The following is a 22,500-nucleotide window of genomic DNA, read 5'->3' as shown; positions in this document are numbered from 1 at the left end:
AGATTCCATGTGTCGAGAGGGCTGACGTAGATTGCATCCAGCATGACTGAGCTTAGGTTAGGCCAGGTAAATACGTATTCCATGTGTCGAGAAGGCTGACATAGACAGTGCATCCAGCATGACTGAGGTTAGGTTAGGTCAGATGAATACATACTCCATGTGTCGAGAGGGCTGATATAGACTGTGCATCCGGCGTGACTGAGGTTAGGTTAGGTCAGGTCAAGTCAGGTCAATTGAATACATATTCCATGTGTCGAGCGGGCTGACGTAGACAGTGCATCCAGTGTGACTGAGGTTAGGTTAGGACAGGTGATTACGTATTGCACATGTCGAAGAGTGGGTCCATGTAGAATGTGCGTCTAGTTAGGTAAGGTTAGGTTAGGTTAGGTTAGGTGAGTAGGTATTCCATGTGTCGAGAGGGCTGACGTAGACAGTGCATCCGGCGTGACTGAGGTTAGGTTAGGTTAGGTCATGTGAATACACATTCCATGTGTCGAGAGGGCTGACGTAGACAGTGCACTGAGCATGACTGAGCTTAGGTTACGTCAGGTAAGTACGTACTCCACGTGTCAAGAGGGCTGACGTAGACTGTGCATCCGTCATGACTGAGGTTAGGTTAGGTTAGGTCATGTGAATACAGATTCCATGTGTCGAGAGGGCTGACGTAGACAGTGCACTGAGCATGACTGAGCTTAGGTTAAGTCAGGTAAGTACATACTCCATGTGTCAAGAGGGCTGACGTAGACTGTGCATCCGGCATGACTGAGGTTAGGTTAGGTTAGGTCATGTGAATACAGATTCCATGTGTCGAGAGGGCTGACGTAGATTGTGCATCCAGCGCGACTGAGGTTAGGACAGGTCAGGTCCCACAATCACAGACTGTGAGAACTGGGCATGGCCGTGCCGACATCAGAATTGTCTGAATGTGCACTCCGATGGTTTGACGGTTAGTTCACGGCCACAGCGAGGGTTGATGTTGTTTGGTGAAAGTCCTTTGGAATGAATCCATGATACAGTTGTATCGGTGTCCATGAGCACATGACCTAGCGTGAAGAGGTTCATTTCTCGCACTCCTTTTGAAACTCCATGTTTCAAAACGGCTGCTCATGTGTGTGTGTTTTGTACATTCTTAGCTTTTTGTCTGCCAAATTTTTGTGTTGTTTGCAATACGTTTACTAATTACGTTCGGAATACCCCCAAAAAGGCTGTCAAATATAAGGAGTCCATTTCGCATTTCTATCAATTTCCCAGTTCATTGTTGGTGGCGCTGAGGTACCATGATTTCACGCGTATAAGCCACACAGCAGATAAGCCGCAGGACCTGTTTTTAGGAGCATTTTTCAAATTTAGGGGCAGATGAGCCGCACTCGCAGATAATCCTGATTTGCATGACAAAGGAGACCATAGAAAGGCCATAAAAACTGTGGTTCATATTTGGGGGTCAGCATAGTGTACAACAAAGGAGGTCAGTCCTAGTGTCCTACCAAGATCGGATTGTACCCTTGTTGTGTGTTTTTCATGAATCGACGGGTCAGTGGCCTTCCAGAAGACATGAATCACTGTCACCACATTCGTTAAAGCTGCTTGGGGGGAAGGCACCAGGATAGTCAGCCTACCCGTATGTGGACGCGACGCTGTTACGCATTGTTCGTGCATTGGCAGGGCGGTGCTGTTCCAGACACACTGTCAGCCCTTTCGTTAAAACCGAGTTATGGGGAAAATACCAGGGGAAAATAGTCATGGGATAAGCCGCACCAGTGGATAAGCCACAGAGCGCCCATGAAAAAAAAAAAAAAAAGCGCATAAGCCACGTCTAATACGCGTGAAATTACGGTAGTGGGATGGTGGTAGAACATAGAGAGCCGGATTGCTCAGTTTTAAAAAGTCATTTTCGTAAAACATATTTTAAAAAGTGCATATTTTTAACATATTTTGCTCGTAAATTCAGAAATTGTCTTACAGTAATTGAGAAGACAGCACATTTTTTGTTTTCTTGTTTTTTCTGTTTGAAAAGGCCACAGCATCGTTGCTAAAGTATATCCTTTTGTTCCGAGCCAGACATTGACTCCATGCAGTAAGGAAATACAGTGAACTCAATAGTGGCCATGTTTGTTTCTAAAACATTCACCCTTTATTAAATATCCTGTGCACAAAATTTGCTCTATGAAATATGCATATATCAATATGTGTATCACTATAAACGGTCTCCACTAATCAAAGTATATGTGTATTAACAGTGGTGTTGGGAAACTCCCTAACTCAAGGTACAACCCAACCATACTCTACAGAAGGGACAACTTGTCACAAGAAACCTACTACATTTAAAACCTTGCAGAATACTCCAAAACATTCTATGAGATCATCTAGCACTAATTCACATCGGAAAGTACCGTACAGAACTTATGTTACATGGGGCTTCTGTTAATGAACTCAACAATGGGTGCACAGTGCCAAGTATTTATAGGTTTTAAGGTTTATTTTTTGTGGTTATGGTTATTATTTACTTATGGTTTTCACTGTTATGTAAAAGCCTAAATACAGATGCTCAGTGAGCAGTTCTTACCTTGAGATTATAACTTCAGGAAGTATCTCTAACATGAGTTTCTGTTTTTCCCCATTGACAAATGTATTTCCTTCGACAGGAACCACCTTGAAAACCCCTCCTTTGCAACAGAACACTTCTCCGTACAGGCCTTCTCCCACCTTGCTGCAACAGCTGCCCCTGGAATCAATACAAGGATACAAATTATTTCTGCATAACACTACACCTCAGCAACATCATGTACAGTCACAAATTATTCTAGAAGCTTCTCACAGCATCTCGGACCTGGGCCCACCTGCACATACGTCAAGGGAATTCCTGAGTAACTTTGACTGTGCTTTATGCATGAGCAGCATTACTGCAGTGCATGCCCAAAGCACCACCGAAGCTAATGAGCACACTACTGTGGAATCTCCTCAACGTTCATGCAAGCAAGTCCTGTTGTGAAAGGCCCATCTAAGCCCAATAGTTGTAGAGCAACTCAGCCAATATGCACATCAAGTTTGACACGTATGCCTTTTAATCTGGTCCTAAAGCAGACGCCCATCCTGACTCTGGACTGACCCACTGTCAGTGGGTATTATGATTTTTTCTTTTTTTTCTTCTAACTGACTGCAATACCAATACTGCACTATTTCCCATTTACCTGCAGCACCATTTTGCTACATACCTCAGCTTGAGAACCTGTTGAAATGTAGCCTCCGCACTCTGATTACAAAGACGTAGCAGGGTTTCTCGTGCATCTAAAACAGTAGTGTTGCACAGCGTGTGTACTGTGTTCTGAAAAGAGAAAGCGAACAAAGAGAAATGGTTCCATAGTCATTACTATGCTTTCCATGGTGCAATGCAGGCCCAAATCAGAACCAAGAAAGCTATGGTGCATGATTCCGTCAGAGCCACCATTCAACAATATTTTAACAAATAAGTTTCAAACTATTAAATGTACTGCACTGCTTGAAGTTTAATTCCCATGACACCACTTATCAGCAGCTTTCGGCTTTCGCTCTGAGAAATTTTCCAGAAAACAGTTACCAGTTATATCTCAGCGAGTCTAACCATTCCTTGATAACTCTCTCCCTTCTGTGCACACTTAAGGTCTCAGTTGCACACTTGAGTCTCCCGCACAGCCTCTGCACAGGAGCCCATCGACACTGCTAGGCAGACTACAGTCCTTTCTACCAACCCGCTGTCAGGAGGTAGACAGAAACATAGCAAAAGGGACAGGACATTTAGAATGTGCATCTTTCACACATGGGCATAGCACTTTCACTTTCATTTTCATTTTAGTAAACACGACACTCACTGCAGTATGCTAGTGTCAGTTATCAATATTGCATGGTAAACATTGAGATGGTATCGCCAGCATTTCGTGTATTATAGCCAAATGAGGTGCTATGCTGATGAAAAGCAGCAAAAGTTGCCAGATGGTGTTTAGAAATAATGGTGAGGTAGCTGCACGGTTAGGCAGGAGAAAGTATCGGCCAAATTTTTTGCTCGGAGAAATGATTTACAAAACAGATGTAGGAACTATGGCACTTTCCGTAAACAGACAATTTTTATGCCGAACTTCCCTGTCAAGTTTCAAGGGTTCTGGAGGGTGTTTCAAAATTAAATGGCCTTGAAACGTGCACTTTTTAAGCGTTTCAAGGTCCTGTAATGAACCTCGGGGAGCACTGCCACTAACAATATGAGCAAACATCTCCCATGTTTCATTTGTGAACAAAAGAAAAAGGGGGTGAGGACAGCAATCAAAACAGACATTCCAAAGGCTGTGTGTGTGTGCACAATGGAAAACAAGTTATCTGTGTCATGTGACGCAGAGATTCTTCTAGCAACAGCGCAATGCATGTGTTCGCTTTTCGTCTGACGATATGTACATTCTCATAGGTTACCTCCTCTGCCGGCATAACCAGATGGAAGTCCAACGCAGGTGTGGTCGAAGATGCTGCATCAGAGACGAGAACCTTTTCCGCCCTTCTGCCAGGAATTCTTCCAAGGGACAATATCGTCTTCTCTGCCGACACAGTGAACACAGATTTGCTGCTGTTCAATGTATCCATACAATGCAACTCTTCTAATGAATCTGCAACTAAAACATCGTCGTCTTTCGTGACTGAAATTGATCTGCTGTTCCCCAAAAGCGTCTGCAGTGTGAAAGTGGAGCCAGATTTTTTGTTCCTTTTCCGCATGGTTATCCATTTACTGGCTGACAATGCTGGATTGGCCATCACGGGTACTGTGGTCATTTTGTCTTTCTCGTCACTGTTGGTCACCAGAGATACTGTTGCCTGAGGTGGCGCATTTTTGACCTGTGTCTTCTGCATCTTGTTAGACAACTTGCAGCACTGTATTTCACTGATCGATGTATCCTGCACAAAGAAAATACATCACTACAGGGCTATGTAACTATTCAAGTTGCACACATTTAATTTATTAAGGACTTTTTGGCAAGTAACCGTTCTAAGGCTGGAACATACAAACAGGCAAATACAACACAAGCCTCAAGTTGCCTGGGAACATGAACAGTTGAAGTATCACCATAATTCAACTGAACTTTTTGAATGCTTAATTTCTCCCTCAATGTATTGCAGGATGTTTCACAGAAAGACTGCCAGTGTTTGATGTGATAATGCACTGTCAGTTGGATCTCACATGGGTAGTTTCATTTCTAATCGACAATTGTTCTTTCACTTTTCTCAATCGATAGGAGTTCAGTGTATTTCTTCCAGTTCTTGTTCCAAAGTTATAATGCTGCAGGGCTGAAAAGCCAGAAGCGTGTCACTTGTTCATTTGAAGCTGCCCAGACAGGAAACACGATGTTGCGAAGGCTTATTGTCAGGATTGTTTTGCTTCACTTCACTACAATTATACTACATAGCTTTCCCGCAAAAAGAAAAGAAAAAAGCAAAAGAGAAAAAAAAAGTGACCAGTGGCCGTTTGTAGATTAGAAATGAAATCATCCATATAGTGCCTGACATTTTTGGGTAAAAGCTAGTTTTAGTAAATCGGAAAGTGTTCGCGATAACGGTTCTGAAAACATGATATGCCATAGTTAAATAGGATAAAACCCTCAGTCCAGGGAAAGACGAGGCCGGAACACAAAAAGAGACGAGGACATTGCACCGGCAAGGGGACAAGCCCAAGTTTTAACGCCTTTTCATGATAAGCCAATTGTCCTGTTCCTCCTAAGCGGGTGACATCACATTGCTAAGCTTGGATATGATAACTTTGTTTATCGTATCATTTTCATAGCATACTTCCAATGTACTAAAACTTGCTAATGCCCAAAAACGCCTGATATTTCAAAATCAATCACTTTTATAGTATTTACACCACGTTGATATGAAAACTCACTTTTCCCAACAATGGACAGTGCAATAAGGTGCCAAACCTACAGACCCCTGTGTGTTTCTATCTCATTATTATGGACAGCAGTTGCATGCAGGGAACTTTGCCCATCTTTGACCTAAAAATTTGGATGCCTGCAACACAGGGACACTTTCTGGCGTTATTCTAGCCACCAACGCTGACTACTGAGTTAGTTGGGCTGTGGTTGGGTGTGGGCTGGGTGTGTGTTGGGTGTGTAACACCTTCTGTGTTAGGAAGAGAATGAGCACCAAAGTTTCAACCTTCGATGGTGTTTTTAGGCCACTGAGAATAGCGTGGGATGCAGTGCGTTTAGCAAGCATTGTGAACCGCTGTCATCATATTGGGATTTCACTTCTTGATATGTTTGACCACGATGATGACCCCCCCAGGAAGACCCCAAGGGTTCTGGAGCAACAGACCCTGAAACGGATGCTGCGCAGCTACTTGATGTTGACGAGGAAGCCTAGGTGGGGGAAGTATTTGATGATTTAACCATTGTGGCAGTAAAGGGAAAGTTGGAATTGGACGACAAGTGTTCAAATTGTCCCATGTGCCCTCTCGACGAGTTCATTGTGCCACTCCGACCACTGCGGCTGGCATAGCTCATGGGGTGCCACAAACAGAGCTTAAATTTTGTAACGATAATGGCAGTAGCCCCGTCCACTGCTTTTTTTTCCTGAAAAATTTATTCTGTGTTTCTCCAATATATAATATGGATGACTCACTTCACAGGTATCTTTTTGTCGGGGTAAAAGTTTCCATATTAACGAGCCACAGCTGTATTGCACAGGTTGGCTGTGTACACCAGCATACAGTTGCCAGAGCTTTTGTGCATAACATTTTGGGAGCATTGAGTTTAAAGAATGCAGTTGACAAACCAACTATAGTACAGTGCTGGACAAAAGGTTACGGAACACGCACCAGCACATCCCTTCCTCAGAGTGACACGCTAGCAGCCAATGGTACCATACAGCCCTACAGGCCTACAGCTACAGGCCTAGGTAACACAGTCACCTGTTTGCAAGTCCGTACGGTACCATTCCCTGCTAGCGTGTCACCCTGGGGAACGAATGTGCCGGAGCGTGTTCCGTGAACTTATGTCCAGCAATGGACCTTGTCTTACCTGTGCATTGTGATCCCGAAGGGGCATGCGTTGCTGTGTCTGTATAGGTGTGCTCATGAACTGAGGCGGCCACTGCACTGGTTGGTTACATATCTCATTTCTCTTTGGTCTGCAGGGCTTTGAAATTGCAGAAATATTCATTGCCGGGCTTTGGAAAGATGACGGCACTTTTTGGTTGGCATTGAGGCATTTCTTGTTGTTGCTGTCACATTTCCCTTTGTATCTTGCATTCTTTTGTTTTAACAGAGTTGAGTTGTCTTCCAGATTGCACCCCTTTGATGTATCCTGAAATTAAAGAAGAGACATTTTTAAAAGTACCCTCTGCCCATTCCTCCAACTTCTCACACGTTTTCACCAGTGTCACGATTAAGGCCCTGTCTTTTCCTCGATTCTATGGTTTCGCAAAAATGCATGGAAATCGAGATGCATTGCAGAATCTGAAGTGTGGTACGTAATTTCGCGCAGCAATGCTTCTTTGCTCAAGATCACAGCTTCGGAACTGTACGTGGGTGGTCGATAAAGGCACATTGCCTAGCCTAGAAAAAAACTTATGTATTCACTCCACACCTCCCGCAATGGCAACACTGGCTCAGCTTGTGCCTCGTTTCTACCACTTTAATTTTGTTCCCGCCCGTGACATTCCGACATGCATGTTTCTGTGTGGTTTGAAAACACATCCACTGCAACTGAAGTCCTTATCACACGATCTCTCTGATTATGTCAACATAATGTCAACATTCCTGCTTCAGGTAGGAAAGCCACAAACCTTCACACATATATATATATATATATACACGTATACACAGCTGTTTTTCCAAACCAGGAATTCCACGAATTTTGTCACCACATACACATCCAGGATGGGCTTCACTTGGTACGGCCTGCCAAATGCCCCTGCACGCCGGTGGTTGGAAAAGTTTGTATTCCTCCCACATTCTCTGTGAGGGCGCTGACCAACGGGAGATGCCAGCGCTTGCTCGCACGCTTGGTTACCCATGCGGTGTCCCCCCACGGGCACGGACACTTGCGCTTTGTTTTCAGCTAAATTATCGTTCTGTATGTGCATTGTGAAGACAGGAGGGGGGGGGGGGGAGGGGAAAGCCGATGTTGGGTGGCTTTTATTTGCATACGTAACACGAGCACACTTCACCCGAGTAGGCTCGTCGGGCACAAGTTTTGCAGCAACAGACTTTGCCCTCTCCAAGCAACTATCTGGGTGTCAAGCTGTGACAAGGCTATGACACTTTCTGAAAAGAACGTGAGGTCAGAAAACTATGTCTCTGTTCTCTTTGCGAGGTATGCAAGGTCGCGTCAGCTAGTGCAAAGGCACATTCGTCGCCCGAAAAAATGGAGGAAATGCACGGAAACTAGAAGTGCTAGAACTAGAACCATGACCAGAACACCTGAACTCCGTAACACAGATGCTCCGGGAAGCGGCAGCGATGCCGACGGCGGTTGGTCTGGTATTGGATTGACGTTTTCGTCTGTGTGCCCAGAGAAAAAACAGCCGTTTGAGATATAGAGAGGGAAACTGCATTTTCCGGGAGATTCGCTTCTCGGCCGTACAATCGTACAAACCGGTCCGAATGCGGGAGTCTCCCGGATGAATCAGGAGAGTTGGCAGTTATGTAACTGTAAAGTAACCAAGTTACTTTAACATGGTAACAGTGGCTGTAACCAGGGTTCCTGAGCAAACCGGAAACCTGAACCAAAAAACAAAAAAAAGACATTATTTTGGGGCGAACCGGAACGGAACGAAAACTAAAACAAAATTTTATGCTCCGGAGGGAAACTGCAACTATGTTTTCGGTTTTCGGTTAAACTAAAAAATTGACTAACTACTTGACCCTCAAGAGTACGTAACGCAAGACCTCAAGTGCCCAATACATGGCATCCATCGGTGTTTGGGTACGGAACTCCAGAAAGCTCACATTACAACAATGTGCCAGAGCACAAGACGGGTTCCTTGTTTTTGTCTGTGTGTCACATCTAAGGACCTTCTAACCTCTCTCTTTATTTCTCTCTCTGTTGGAAAGAATAAAGGGGATTATTTTCGCTGTAACCAATTCTCCTTACACCATATGAAACTGAACTGGTTCGGACAGGTGTCAAACGTTATTTTTTTTGTCCGGAGCTCAACCGAAACTGAACTGTTTTCTTTGAACCGAAATGAAAACCGGAACAAAGAACCTTTCGTTCGACACCCTAGCTGTAACTAGTTACATTTCAAAAAGAGTAACGTAACTCAGTTACTATTTTTGCAGATTAAGTGTAACTGAAACTTAGTTACTTTTTTATAATAACTTCAAGTTTATTTTCATTATCTGTAACTTCATTAGTAAGTTAGTTACATTTCTTGTACAGTAACTTAACTGATATAACGAGTTCTTTTCGCTGAACTTCCTCATTTCTGACCATTACAGAGGTTGGGTAGACATCGGCTACATTTGGCTATCCGAAATGCATTCTGATAACTTCTGTGCACAACATTTCTGTGGCGTCAAGTTTAAAAAACGCTGCTGACAGACCAAGTACAGTATCGAGCAAATTTCTTATTCTCTGGGCTTTGTCTTACCGCTGGATTGTGATCCTGATCCTGTAGAGGCATGCATTGCTGCCTTGGAATAGGTGTGCTCATGAAGTGAGGTGACCACTGCACTGGTGTTGTTCCACTATTTTCCTTGTTTCTGTTTTGTCTGCATACTGTAACCGACATGTTCCTTGCAGGGCTTTTGAAAGTTGGTGGTGGTTGTAGGCGTGCACCGATGTATCTCTCTTTGTTGCTGTCATATTTCCCTTTGCAGTTTGTATTCTTTCGCTTTAATGGATTTGAGCTGCCTTCGTGATTGGGCCTCTTCAATACATCCTGAAATTGAAAAACAGACATTCTTAAATGTACCCTCTGACAATTCCTATAATTGCTTAGACATTTTTACCACTATCATGTGTTATATAGCCAACTGTAGAAGCAAAGCATGTAGTACTTCTATGCTTTGGACTTTGAGCTGTGGGTAGAATGATGCAAGCCATTTCCGGTTCTAGACTATATGCTTGATGCTGCAATTAGACTACTGTGTGCTGCCATACTAGGAGAAATGTGTAACATCTTGAGAAATTTTTGGACTGTGATGTGGCAAATGACATGACTTGCGGTGATACATCCCCAGTTTTCATTGCTTCCAATACGTCTGAACAGGAATCTAGAAGCACACCAGTTTGCAGAGCCAAGCTTGGTTGAGGAAGAGAGCTATTGGGTATCCACTTTCGTGCAGCTGTTCCCGCACTACCACACATAGCAATGATGAGCCTTGGAGCTTTAATGGTGGAAATCTGGGCTAGGTGGCATCCACACATAACAAAAGTACTAATAACAGTGTGAAGGAAGCACACAGACACAAATCAGCATACTGAACACGAGCATGAACAACTAGACACGAACAGAGATAGACAACACTGCACTGACTTCCAACAATCTGTTTAATGTGAGTGAGTAGTTGTGTTGGATTTTTTATGGCGCAAAGACGACTAAGGCCATGATGCCCCAACCATGGTAAATCTGTTTAACGTGACAAACAACTACAAAATGAGTATGTCTATCTCTGTCCGTGTCTACAGCTTTTTCCGGCGTTATTAATGCGGCGTTGTCGTACATTTTAATCCTTATACCATGACATTTAATCCATTTGCCATCGGAATTAATCCTCCCTTCATTATTTTTAATCCTCATTTCACATAATTTAATCCATTTCTCATGCAATTTAATCCAAGTGACTATGTGTGGGCTACATGACTTTTTTGTGTGTGTTTTGGGACAATTCCCATGTGTACGCATATTGCACATTCTTTTCACTAATATTGTGGGTTTCTGCACCATAACGGGATACTGTGGGGCTGTCGATCTGGATTACAGTGTTGTGGGACTATTCCTATGTCTACGAGTATTACCCATGGTTTTCATTAAAAACGTGGGTTTCTGCATTGTAATGGGATACTGTGGGACTGCCAATCTGAATTGTGATATTGCGGGACTATTTCCATGTCTACAGATATTACATATGCTTTTATTAAAAACATGGGATACTGTGGGACTGCGTATATGAATTACGTTATCGTGGGACTGTTCCCATGTGTACGGATATTGCCCATGCTTTTCATAAGATATGCGGGTTTCTGCACTGTAATGGGATACTGTGGAACTGTGGATCTTCATTACGATATTGTGGGACTATTTCCATGTCTATGGGTATTACCCATGCTTTTCATTCAAAATGCAGGTTTCTGGAGTATAACGGGATACTGTGGGATTGTCTATCTGGTTTAGGATATTGTGGAACTATTCCCATGTGTGTACGGATATTACCATGTTCATTAAATATGTGGGTTTCTGTAGTGTAATGGGATACTGTGGGAATGGCAATCTTGATTAAGATATTCTGGGACAATAAGCATGCCTATGGGTATTCCCCGTGCTTTTCATTAAAAGCACATGTTTTTGCACTAATGGGATACTGCGGGACTGTCAATCTTGATTAGGGTATTTTGAGACAATTCCCGTGTCTACAGGTATTGCACATGCTATTCATTAATAATGCACGTTTCTGCACCATAATGGGATACTGTGGGACGCTCAATCTGGATTGTGGTATTGTGGGACTATTCCCATGTCTACGGATTTTACCCATGGTTTTCATTAAAAATATGGGTTTCTGTACCGTAATGGGATACAGTGGGACTGTCAACCTTGCTTACAATATTGTGGGACTATTCCCATGTGTGTGGGTGCTTTTCATTAAATATGCGGGTTTCTGCACCTCATTGGGATACTGTGGGACTGTCGATCCTGATTACGATATCCTGGGACTATATGCATGTCTACGGGTATTCCACTTCCTTTCCATTAAAAACGTGGTTATTTGCACTGTAATGGCATACTGCGGGTCTGTCAATCTGGATTACGATATTGTGGGTCAAAGCCCACAGGGTGCAATCGCGAAACCTCAGTTTGATTGCACGACAACGTCAGGTAAATGTGCTCCAGCTGACCATGACAGCTGCACGAAAGACTAATAACTGGTTAATACCACACCACCCAACAATCAGTGAGGTGTCACCACTGGTATTCACTGACTGTCATCAACTGCTGTCCTTCGGTAATTAGCTAAATTTATTTGCCTCACCACCCCAAGCCACAGCCACAGTCAGCATAATATTGTAGCTGTGAAGAGCCTATCAAATTCTAACCTTGACAGACATGTCATTTTTGTCTCAACTAATGTCATGCCTACCCGTAACGGTGCTGCCTCCCCGGCGAACAAGCAGCCATGAATTTCTTCTATCTCCTGCCAACAGAAAGGATGGAAGCAGAATATTAATCGTACTTAACAGATGTCGTTCCGACAATTTTCTACCTGAGGCTCTCGTGTAGCTTGATGCGTCTGTTTTTGGGATCTGCACTGGTTTTGGTATACGGATCTGCATCAAATAAACATTCATCCAACATAACTCAGTCTCACGTAGGAGCAGAGTATCCACATAATTTTTATCAAAGGCTAATTTTTTTTGCCTCTTCTTTGTCCTTAGTACAGCCATTCCAGAACAAACTGACCAAGGAGTACTTTTATGCAAGTTACACAATATGTAGCCATTATTGCGTGATTGAAATATGTGACATACTAGGAGTAGAGATGGTAAAGGTACTAGAGATGCTAGTTGGGAAATGTGATCATCAGTGGAGTAGTTTCAGTTATCATCCCATACTCCTGAGACTGAGACAGTAAATATAGTTCAGGCACATGCTACAGGACAGGCAAACAGAGGCAACAGGCAATCGAAGCTTTCAAAAATTATCAGTGCAAATGAGTACAAGACAGCTGCAAACCAACAAAATATTCAGTGCACTCTCTCAAGTAAACCAGTATGGGATGCCTCTCCTGCTATTTTTTAAGCAACCAGCAGGTATTAAGGTAATTTTTGGGTATCTTGAGGAAAATGTTCAGTACATTCTCAGACACATACTTTGTAGAATGTGAAAAAATATTTGAGAAGGGTTGAGGATTGGGCTAGTTGGTATTGAGACATCTGAACTGAGAGCGCAAGAAACACGGACAAAGAATGAAGAAACAGACAGGATGGGCGCTAACTTCCAAGTATGTTTATTGAAGAAAATGAGCAAAAAAGATACCACCTTCATAGCACACGTGTGGCACATTTTCTTCAATAAACATAGTTGGAAGTTAGCGCCCATCCTGTCTATTTCTCCGTTCTTTGTCCGTGTTTCTTGTGCTCTCAGTTCAGGTGTGAAAAAATAATGTGCAAGTTTCCGGCAATAATGATTCACAAGCAAAGAGAGAATAGTTGAGAGCATTAAACAGTTTAATTTGTGAAAAACGATACTTTCGTGCACTTCTTCAGGTTTGAGGACCTGCTACAAGTGGTCAAGAATATATATCAAACCCAAGTAACAAAGGAGACGAGGGCGAAGGTTGAAAAGTTTACAAACAAATGTACTAGAAAGGAGTAGTACATTTGTAGTTTGTAGTACTTTGTAGTACATTTGTTTGTGTTCTTCTCAACCTCTACTCCTTTGTGACTTGGGTTTGATATATTCTGGACCACTTGTAGCAGGTCCTCAAACCTGAAGTGCAGCCTACTGCATGAAAGTCTCGTTTTTCGCAAATTAAACTGTTTAATGCTCTCAACCGTTTTCTCTTTACACATACTTTGTATCGGTAAATAGTTACTTTTTTCAGTAATTTGTATCCTCTTTTAGAGTAATTTTTTAATTACTTAAAGGGACAGTCGCATCTGGAAACCCACCTATGAAACTGATACCACTATGTTTGGCTAATTTTTTGGCAATCTATTGGCTAATTTTTCCACCCGAAAAGCGCTTAGACGTTGAATAAAGGAATTTTAAGGGTGAGCACCGCTTCCGCAGCTGCAGAACCTCCAGTGTAACGTCGCTGTCTAAGCGAAGAGTGAAAGCGTGGCACCCAGAGGAGGAAAGGCGCCGTCCAGACGTCCCCATAACTCTATGAGATGCTCACACGTCCGCAGCATCCCTTTTGTCAACGTCGTGCCCACGCTGGCTCCTAAGATGTGGCACTATCCTGTTTTTCCAGAGAGGAAATTCCGTCATACTCTCAACATCTGTCATCCGCTTTTGTCCGTATTCGTCGAATAACGGTGAAACTACGTCACTATTTCGTGTGGGGTTTTTGGTACCAGGAGGAATAAAATGGCACTATAGTTTTGAAGTCTACTAGAACGGATGTGACTGTCCCTTAAGAAAAAAAAAATGTCACTGTCAGTCTACATCAACAGGTGGCACAGCCCGACCAGTCTCCATACAAATATAGGCTATCACTCCCAATTATTATGCATTTTGTTTTCTTTCTCATCTAGTGTTTGATCTAGTAATTCTTTGGCCGATAAAAATATTGCCATACAGTGAACCCTCATTATTATGACCATGGTCGTTCCCGAAAATTTTGGTCATAATGCGGGATTGTCATATAAACGGGGGGCATTTGCAGAGGTTTCACTAAATTGTTCCCCAGGAGTATGGTCGTAAAGCGCATACGTCAGATTATCGGGGGTCATATTAACGAGGGTTCACTGTATTTCACTGAGGTGCAAGTAGAATAAAATTTTCTATCGTTCACACGCAAATACAAATCACATCATATGATACACCCTGTGATCCAATAACACATTTTTTGTTTGGTTAACTTTTGGAAAAGATGGAGGAACACAGCAGCAAAAATATTGACTTTTTCGTAACGCTAACTGTATCGGAGTATTTTTTCCATTGGGTATCTAGAATTGTAACTCGGGTACTTTTGAACCCAATACCTGAGTCTGTGCATTGTGCACTTTTCAAAGACAATTTTAAATTGGCACCGAAGTGGAAAAATTTACCCTCTCGGAATGAAAAATGCAGTTACCTTGATGTAAATACAAAAGGAATTGGGCCCATCTGTTCCGTTGTTCGTCATTTATGAGTGAAAGAAACCGCAATTTTCGCTTCCTCTCCTTCTTAAGAAGTCCGGAGAGTGGACTGTCATTGGTCTCCTCGAATGGTTTGTCCAATCGTGATGGGAAATTGTTTGAGGGGACCAATTTGAGGCCTCGACACACTGTCACGCATCTCGAGAAGGAAGGTGAAGGAAGGCATACATTGTGGTTTCCTTTGCTCATAAATCATGAACGACGCAACTAGGGCTGCCATATTTTCCGTAGGAAAATACCGAACACCGGGGAGATAGGTAATTGATGCTGCTGGTGGTAAAAAATGATCCCCTCAACACGCGTGAAGGTTTCAGCATAGTTAAAAAATAGCACAAATAAAAAAAACAGCACGAAGCAAGATGCTCATAATGAAGTAGTATGAGAAGCACTCATGAGACTTGTTCATTATTACAAATTAGACAGTGTGGTTGTTTTGCAACATCGGACTTGGTTACAATGTGATAGCAAGCATAAGCAGTGGGCTTTGGATACATAGACCTTTGAACCAATACGAAGAATGAAGTGTCCTTTTTAAACAAAAATTTCCTTTAGTTATTTCAGACTACAAATATATGGGCATCTGGTGGGAAGCCAGTATAATAAGTAAACTGTACGACAAAAAGCGAGACAAGCAAGAAGGCTTCTGATCGGCAGGCTGGAATGCATAATGCCACATTTTTATTGGTCCAGTCAATTTAATTTGCATTATGCCCAGTGCTGTGTGAACTATACCAAACTATGGGTTCTATGGGTTACTGTGACTGTTGGGCCCAGCCACACCTTGGATTGGATGAAGTGAATTGTGAGGGACCATATCAAATCCTTCAGACTCGAAAGCTGAGCTCTGGCCACGTAAGGTTAGATGAAAACTTGTCTACAGTGTCTTCATGCGGCTCAGCATAGCTTTGATCGCTCATTTTAGCTATCGCTCAATCTTTAGCGAGAATAACGCAAATGAAAAACTCAAGTTGTAAAGTTTTTATGCCAACTTGGGCAATTTGAGAATATTTTATATCCAGATTACACCTTCACCCGGACACAAACCTCGACACTGAAAAGATGGCTAAGTAGCAAGCGAGCTGGTGAAGATGATGCATAATGTAAAAACCCGAGACTAGGGGAAGACGTAAAGGATTTCCAGTGCCACGAGTCTGGCATTGCGATACGTGGAAATTGTGTGATGTATCCGAGTGCCAGGAAGGAAGGAGAGTAGTGCGAGTTATGCTTTTTGAATAGAATTGTCTCACAGTAAACTTCGGATACTTAGAAAATGTTGGTGCTGTTTAGTGTAGTGTAGTGTAGTGTAGTGTAGCGTAGCGTAGTCCGATCCGCCCTTTGAACTACAACAAGAATGTTTCGAGAAAATGATATATATTCTGGCATCCCGAAGTAGTTTCTGTCAAACCGAAACGTAGGAAGTATGCTCGGGGACACAAATGTCCCATTTTTCGTCTGGTATCGCTGTTTCGTCCTCAGACCTTTAATTCTACGATTTAAATAATGATCTGGACGGTTCTGTAATTCAACGATGATTAATCTTATGTAATGTAAACAGAATGGTGAAAGATTAGCAATTTCGTGTAGTGTATATGACGTTAGGCTATTTCGACGCACACGTGATGAAAAAAAAGAAGGAGTTAGACTGACGAGTGATAGTTGAGGTTCAGGTTTACATACAGCAATTCATCGAATAGCGCTTCCGTTCTTCTCTTCGCCGGTACTTCCAGCACTTCTGGGCTCCACTGCCTTTGTGGTATGTCACTATCACAACTATCTTTGTAGCGCCTGCCGTAAGTCTTCATGAGCTTCATTTCAAGTTCTGCAACAAAGCTTTACGTAGACGAAGTCAATGTTGCGCGGGTTGCATGGTGATCCACATAAACTTGAAATCAGTTTCGAGCTGCACCACAATAGTTTGAAACTTCCCCATTTTTCAAAGCAACTCCAAAACTGCGGATTGGATTGGCAAATGCACAAAGAGCAAGTGGATGGATGGATTGTTGGTGCACCCCTGGTGGGCCTCTTTGAGACGAGGGTCCAGCAAAAACAACGAACCATGCAGCATGCAGCGAAGAAAGATGAAAGTCACTGAAAAGGTTAGCCAGCTGTAGGGATCGAACCCACATCTTCTGGATTACCGGTCCAGGGCTCTACCAATTGAGCTAAGCTAACACCACTCTCCAGCGACTTTCGGCAGGGGCGCGAAGCTGTAGTAAAAATCTATTGTAGCTGAAAACTCACGTGACCTCCGGAACTGGACCAATGACTGAGGACTAGCCACCCTATTTTTTTTATTATGTCGCGAATGACGTAAATGACGTGTCATCCGTTTCTCCCTCTACTTTTCTCCTCTCTGCTCTGCTTCCCATTTTCTTTTGTTCCTTTTTTTTTTTTCTTCAATTCACTGTTTTTTCTGGTTCGCGTTTGTCGGAATGCAGTGTGAGTTACAGAAATACGACGAAGCCTTGGTTATTTTTTTCGCATGAAGTATTTTATTGTGCGACATACGGTTATGCAAGCAAGACGTACACAGCATGACTGCGGTAACGAAAACAACATGACATTAATATTGTTCCGGAATTTGCTTGAAGAAGCGTGATAATGTCGGACTGCCTATGGCAAGAACTGCTACTGGGGACTGGAGCTCAATGGCTGCAAGAGGAAAATTAGTATCAGATAATGCATGTGAAAGTTGCAATGTGAATAGAAATAATAAAGGTGCTATTGAACGCGAAAAAGAACGGTGGAAGGGTTGTGAGAAGCTCGCAGCCATGGGGTATGATGAGCGACTTAGTATAAAAAATACCTTTTATTGCTCTACTTCACAATGATATATTCAGGCCGAATAGCCTGACAAACTTGGCTTTAGCGCTACGTACAGAACAGTCAACGTCGAACGAAACTTGTCGAGCGAAATCACCAAGTATCATCATACCTTTATACAGTACGACGTGAGCGGGTATTTAATCATAATATTTTGATGATATTTTTTCACGAAAAGAAATTATATTCTACCATCGTGTCTGCAAAGCTACACTGACTGTCTCGGTCACAGCGTATCCCGGTCCCGATTTACGGTAACTGTTAAGCAACTTATTCACAATACACGAAGTGAACACGGTGTTGTAAGGCAACAAGCAATGTCAAATCACTTACCTGTTGGCAGTCGTTGACCGGGTATCAGGTACGAGGCGTTCGGACGCTCGAATAGTTTCTACACCAAGAAGCAGAGCAGAAATGTTGCGCAGGCATTTTCTTTGGCAGCTGTGACAGAACAGAAGGAAAGTGCCATGTAGTAGCGAACATGACATTAACCACATCCGATCTGTCAGCCCGCTGTGGTAAGTAAATCGTGTCTTCGTGTTCGTGTGAGACGGACGCCGGCGACTCCGTGGACGCCGGTTCCAACCGGCACACAGTCAGGCTCCCACAGCTCCCCATAGAGCCAGTGGGTTCGATCCCTACAGCTGGCTAACCTTTTCAGTGACTTCCATCTTTCATCGTTGAGCCCATAGTTTGAGATAATTCAGGCAACACTGGACATGCAACCAATGAAAATGAACTATGATGCCTACCATTCGGCCAATCAGGAGTCTCTCAGTTTGGCTCGCTTTTCGGCCCGGTACTGGCTACCGCTGGCTACCATCAGCTTTTACTTTTACTGGTTTTCATGCCCGACGCTCGTTATTCCGTATTCCAGAACAACTAGGCAAATGTTTGACACAATACTCATTTATTTGAAACATCGTACTGATTCGATAGTCTGACACAAATATTCACCGTGCGTACAGAGTCTGGTCCAAATCGTTGCGTTCGTTAACCAAGTTCGAACTCGAAAAACACACACACACTCTACTCCCAGAAGTGAGCGACGCTCACACGAGTGCATGCGATTTCACGGTGAGCATCTCCTTTCGTTGGTTGCAGTGCGAAGGTTTCAATGAAGCGAGCAATGCTTGTCGCACGGACACCGAATCATGTCTCCGTTGTGACTGCATTTGAAAATGCGACGGCGCTCACAAGTGTTCCTCGGGCGTCAGCTCACCACTGCATTCCAGTTCTGAACTCGAGAGACTGTTTGTACGTAGGATACTTGTGTCGGGAAACATCACAACACGCGCTGAGTCACTCTGACACAGAAACAAATCTGGGACTTCTCTTTGAACAATGCCGTCACACGGTGGTGTCAACTGACATCGTCGAGACGCGAGACGCCGCTGTCCGCTGCCACTTCTCTCCCTTCTCTTCTCGTAACCAGTGTTGCCATGCCACACCAGTCGGAGGAAAAGTATGGAGATCACTTGTTAAAAAGTATGGAGATTTCCGTAAAAATCTGTAGATTGCAATAAAACATACAAATTGCTTAATTAACACCGTTTTTAGGCCACGATTCAGTGCGTTTCGTCGTGTGACATTTTGTATTTTGCTCTTCGAATCGAAACAATGGAAATATGTGATGGCAAAGTTATATTGCGGAACTGCGCAGGATGGAATGACTCTCCCGGGTTCAAACCCTGGTGCCGGCTGTAGTGTCTGGGAAGAACCGAGCAACAAGCCGTCAGGCAAATCACTCTGAATTGGCACACCACCACCTGATTGTCGGTGCCATGGCCGCTGCCAATGCGTCGGCGACTGCGTGAGATATATTTGTTTCCAGTGGAGGCATAAAAATAAGAAAAGACCAAGTATCATCATCAGACAAATCAATACATAAGCGATCTAACCATGATGATTAGTATAACTACATCGTGTAATTAAGTGCAAACAGCCTCGAGTGATACAAAATATCAAAGATTATATACTGACAGTCATATACTGGCCGACACAACACGAAGCAAACATGAAATTAAAAATTCATTGTTTTTTTTTTTGTATTTTCACTCCAGAGTTGAACATGGTGAATCGGGCTTCTCGTCACAACTTTTTTAACGATTGTCCGAAGATATGACAACATAACGTAAGCGCAGGCTTGCTGGTGCATGAAATCCAACAAAACGAGCCTGAGCATGGTAACGATCTTCGTGTATGTTCGTGTATTTCCTTCTCAAATTTGTTTTCATCAAGGAGTCAAAAATCTGTACATTTCAAAAATAATCTGTAGATCTGTAGATATTGCCGGAAATCTGTAGATTTCCATACAAATCTGTAGATGTGGCAACACTGCTCGTAACTGCCCGCCGGACAGGCAGCCCGCGAAAGAATGCTCTTTTGAAACTTTGCCAACCAATAGCGGAGCGCGCAATGTCCTTCGGCCAATGGGTATCAACTATGATGCCTGACGGTGTAATACCACGTGTTTATGACGTGCAAACATTTTTTTAGAGCCGCGAAGAGAGGGAGCTATGGGGGCCTGACACAGTGTTGCCAGGTCACTTAGGCGGAAATTCAGGAGGTCGGCACAAGAAAATTCAGTAGAATTCAGTAGATGTGCTAATAACAAGAGCGAAACGCTCCACGGCGACCTAACTGGTGGGCCATATGATAAATAAACACGAACTACCACGATATATACGCGATAGAATAAGTGAAATGTACTTTTTATGTGGTGTACACAGTACGCACACTGTCATTCGATCACGTACTCTGTACATTCAGTTTCTACTAAGTCACAGTGAAGTTACAGCAGTTCTTGTCTCCTGTCAGTCGCTATGTGTGCAGCAGTCCAGCGATAGTTTCTGCCGAAAGCTGTTTCGTTTTCATGAGGCTAGGTTGACAGAAAATATCCGTTCCACGCACGCGCTCGAATGCGGCAAGCAGAGGAAGTTTACAACGAACCTTCCTAACGAACGAAGCTGGTCGGAACTTGTCATGTTTGCTATGTTACCGAGTGTCCTGTGGAATATGCATACTTCTGCAATGTCTTTGCTATAAATTGTTTTGTTTGGGACTGCTTGCAGATGCATGCCAGATAACGCGAAGACCCCTCACTATGTCAAAACGACATGATATTCTCAGTCGTACGTGGGCTACAATGCAACCAGACAGTGTGAGCAAACATGAATTGGAGTTCGCTATGTAAAACCACGCTTCTAGCAAAAAATTCAGTAGATTTAAGCGCGTTTTGTTCTTTTTTCAGTATTTCAGTAGACCGACTCGATGTCCAGTAGATCTACTGAAATTTCAGTAGACCTGGCAACACTGCCGGCACAGCCGCCGCGCTGTCGCCTGTTTGACCGCTCGCGAACAAATTTGAAAACGGCCAATCATAGCTCAGAAAACGAATTCATCCTCATGGGAACCAATCAGTAATCACTGGCCACCGGATGTGTCCATGACGTTCAATTTATGACGTTTCTGACGTCCGATGACGTGAAACGCATGAAGCGCCTCACTTTATCCCGCAAACGAACTGGCGAGTTTCGGACCCTTGCTTTCGGGGTGCGTCATCTGAACGGACGACAACCAGCCACTCACTCTCACTCACCCTCCTTTCACTCTTACATTTTTTGCCCACTCATACACACATTCATACGACGGAAATCGACGCAAGCGGCACCTGTTGAACAAGAGAGAAACTGATGTTCTGAGGCTGGAACAACATAGAAGGGACAGAAACAAACTTCTTAGGCATTTGAGGCTTTGTTTGTATCTGTCCCTTCTATGTTGTTCCAGCCTCAGAACATCAGTTTCTCTCTTATGCAGCGAAGTGTGCGGACATGCTAAAAAAAATTCTTCACCAGCCTTTGTTTCGGTTTAAAGTTATTCCTCTTAACATACGGGGTGTGCACTGTGCAGTATGCCCCGATTTTCCTTTTGAGCTAAGTAACTTGAAGGCGCTGTCTCATAGAAATCTTACGGAGAGGCCGAGACAACACAAACGAATCCGAAACACATCGCGGGGACGTCAATCGGGGGACGTTGGGGACATCCCTGGGACGTCCGAATTCAATCCTCCAGAAATCCCAAAAACGTGCGAATGCAACACCGAAGTACATCACAGAGACGTTCATCGGACGTAACTGCGCGATGCCGTTCGGACGTGCTTCAGCTCTCCATAGGACGTATGCCGGGAAGCTCCTCCCACTTCATTTTTGTGTGTGTGTGTGTGTCTTCGTCCATATTACAGGGTGATTTCACGCCGAATCAGGTAGGGTGGTCCGGTCGAACTCTCTAATTTTTTCTTTCCAAACATACATTAAAGCCTCGTCCCTATGAGGCATATTGGCGTTGAAAGCAGTCGAAAATAATTGGTGGTTATTTTTTAATGAATTATCATTCAGATTTGGGTATTTCGACCATTGCGCTTCCTACGAAGTTTGACGCTACCGTATTTTCATAACTATTTAACATATTCAGCTGATTTTTTTTTTTCACATACTGTCAGTGGTGGATAGCATTGCATCCTAAGTTCTGAGGATTCTAAGGTTTGCCTTAGAGGAGATAAAATAATCGCAAAGTTGCCTCATTTGTAAAATATGGTACGTTTTGGGAACCTCACTAGTCGCCTCCCAATTGT

The 22,500-nt window shown here is 43.3% G+C and overlaps 1 protein-coding gene across 2 annotated transcripts in view; it reads right to left on the bottom strand.

Moving 5' to 3' along the window:
• LOC135388594 (serine/threonine-protein kinase haspin-like) overlaps positions 1 to 17,022 on the bottom strand; it is a 38,191-nt gene extending 21,169 nt beyond the window's left edge. Inside the window, exons 1-8 of one of the 2 annotated variants that reach the window (XM_064618225.1) lie at positions 16,722 to 17,022; positions 12,443 to 12,506; positions 12,320 to 12,373; positions 9,610 to 9,900; positions 7,035 to 7,319; positions 4,435 to 4,911; positions 3,213 to 3,322; positions 2,564 to 2,722 (exon numbers count right to left, since the gene is read on the bottom strand). In XM_064618225.1, the coding sequence (XP_064474295.1) occupies positions 2,564 to 2,722; positions 3,213 to 3,322; positions 4,435 to 4,911; positions 7,035 to 7,319; positions 9,610 to 9,900; positions 12,320 to 12,373; positions 12,443 to 12,506; positions 16,722 to 16,855 (1,574 nt within the window). In that variant the 5' untranslated portion in view covers positions 16,856 to 17,022. The remainder of the gene's footprint in view (positions 1 to 2,563; positions 2,723 to 3,212; positions 3,323 to 4,434; positions 4,912 to 7,034; positions 7,320 to 9,609; positions 9,901 to 12,319; positions 12,374 to 12,442; positions 12,507 to 16,721) is intronic. The other variant, XM_064618226.1, reaches the window with a different exon arrangement.
• Between the last annotated feature and the right edge of the window lie 5,478 nt (positions 17,023 to 22,500).

Source organism: Ornithodoros turicata, chromosome 3 (genome assembly GCF_037126465.1).
Source record: "Ornithodoros turicata isolate Travis chromosome 3, ASM3712646v1, whole genome shotgun sequence".
NCBI classification, from domain to species: Eukaryota; Metazoa; Arthropoda; class Arachnida; order Ixodida; family Argasidae; genus Ornithodoros; species Ornithodoros turicata.
The sequence above is the reverse complement of the archived record's forward strand: the minus strand, read 5'-3'. Positions and strand labels throughout refer to the sequence as shown.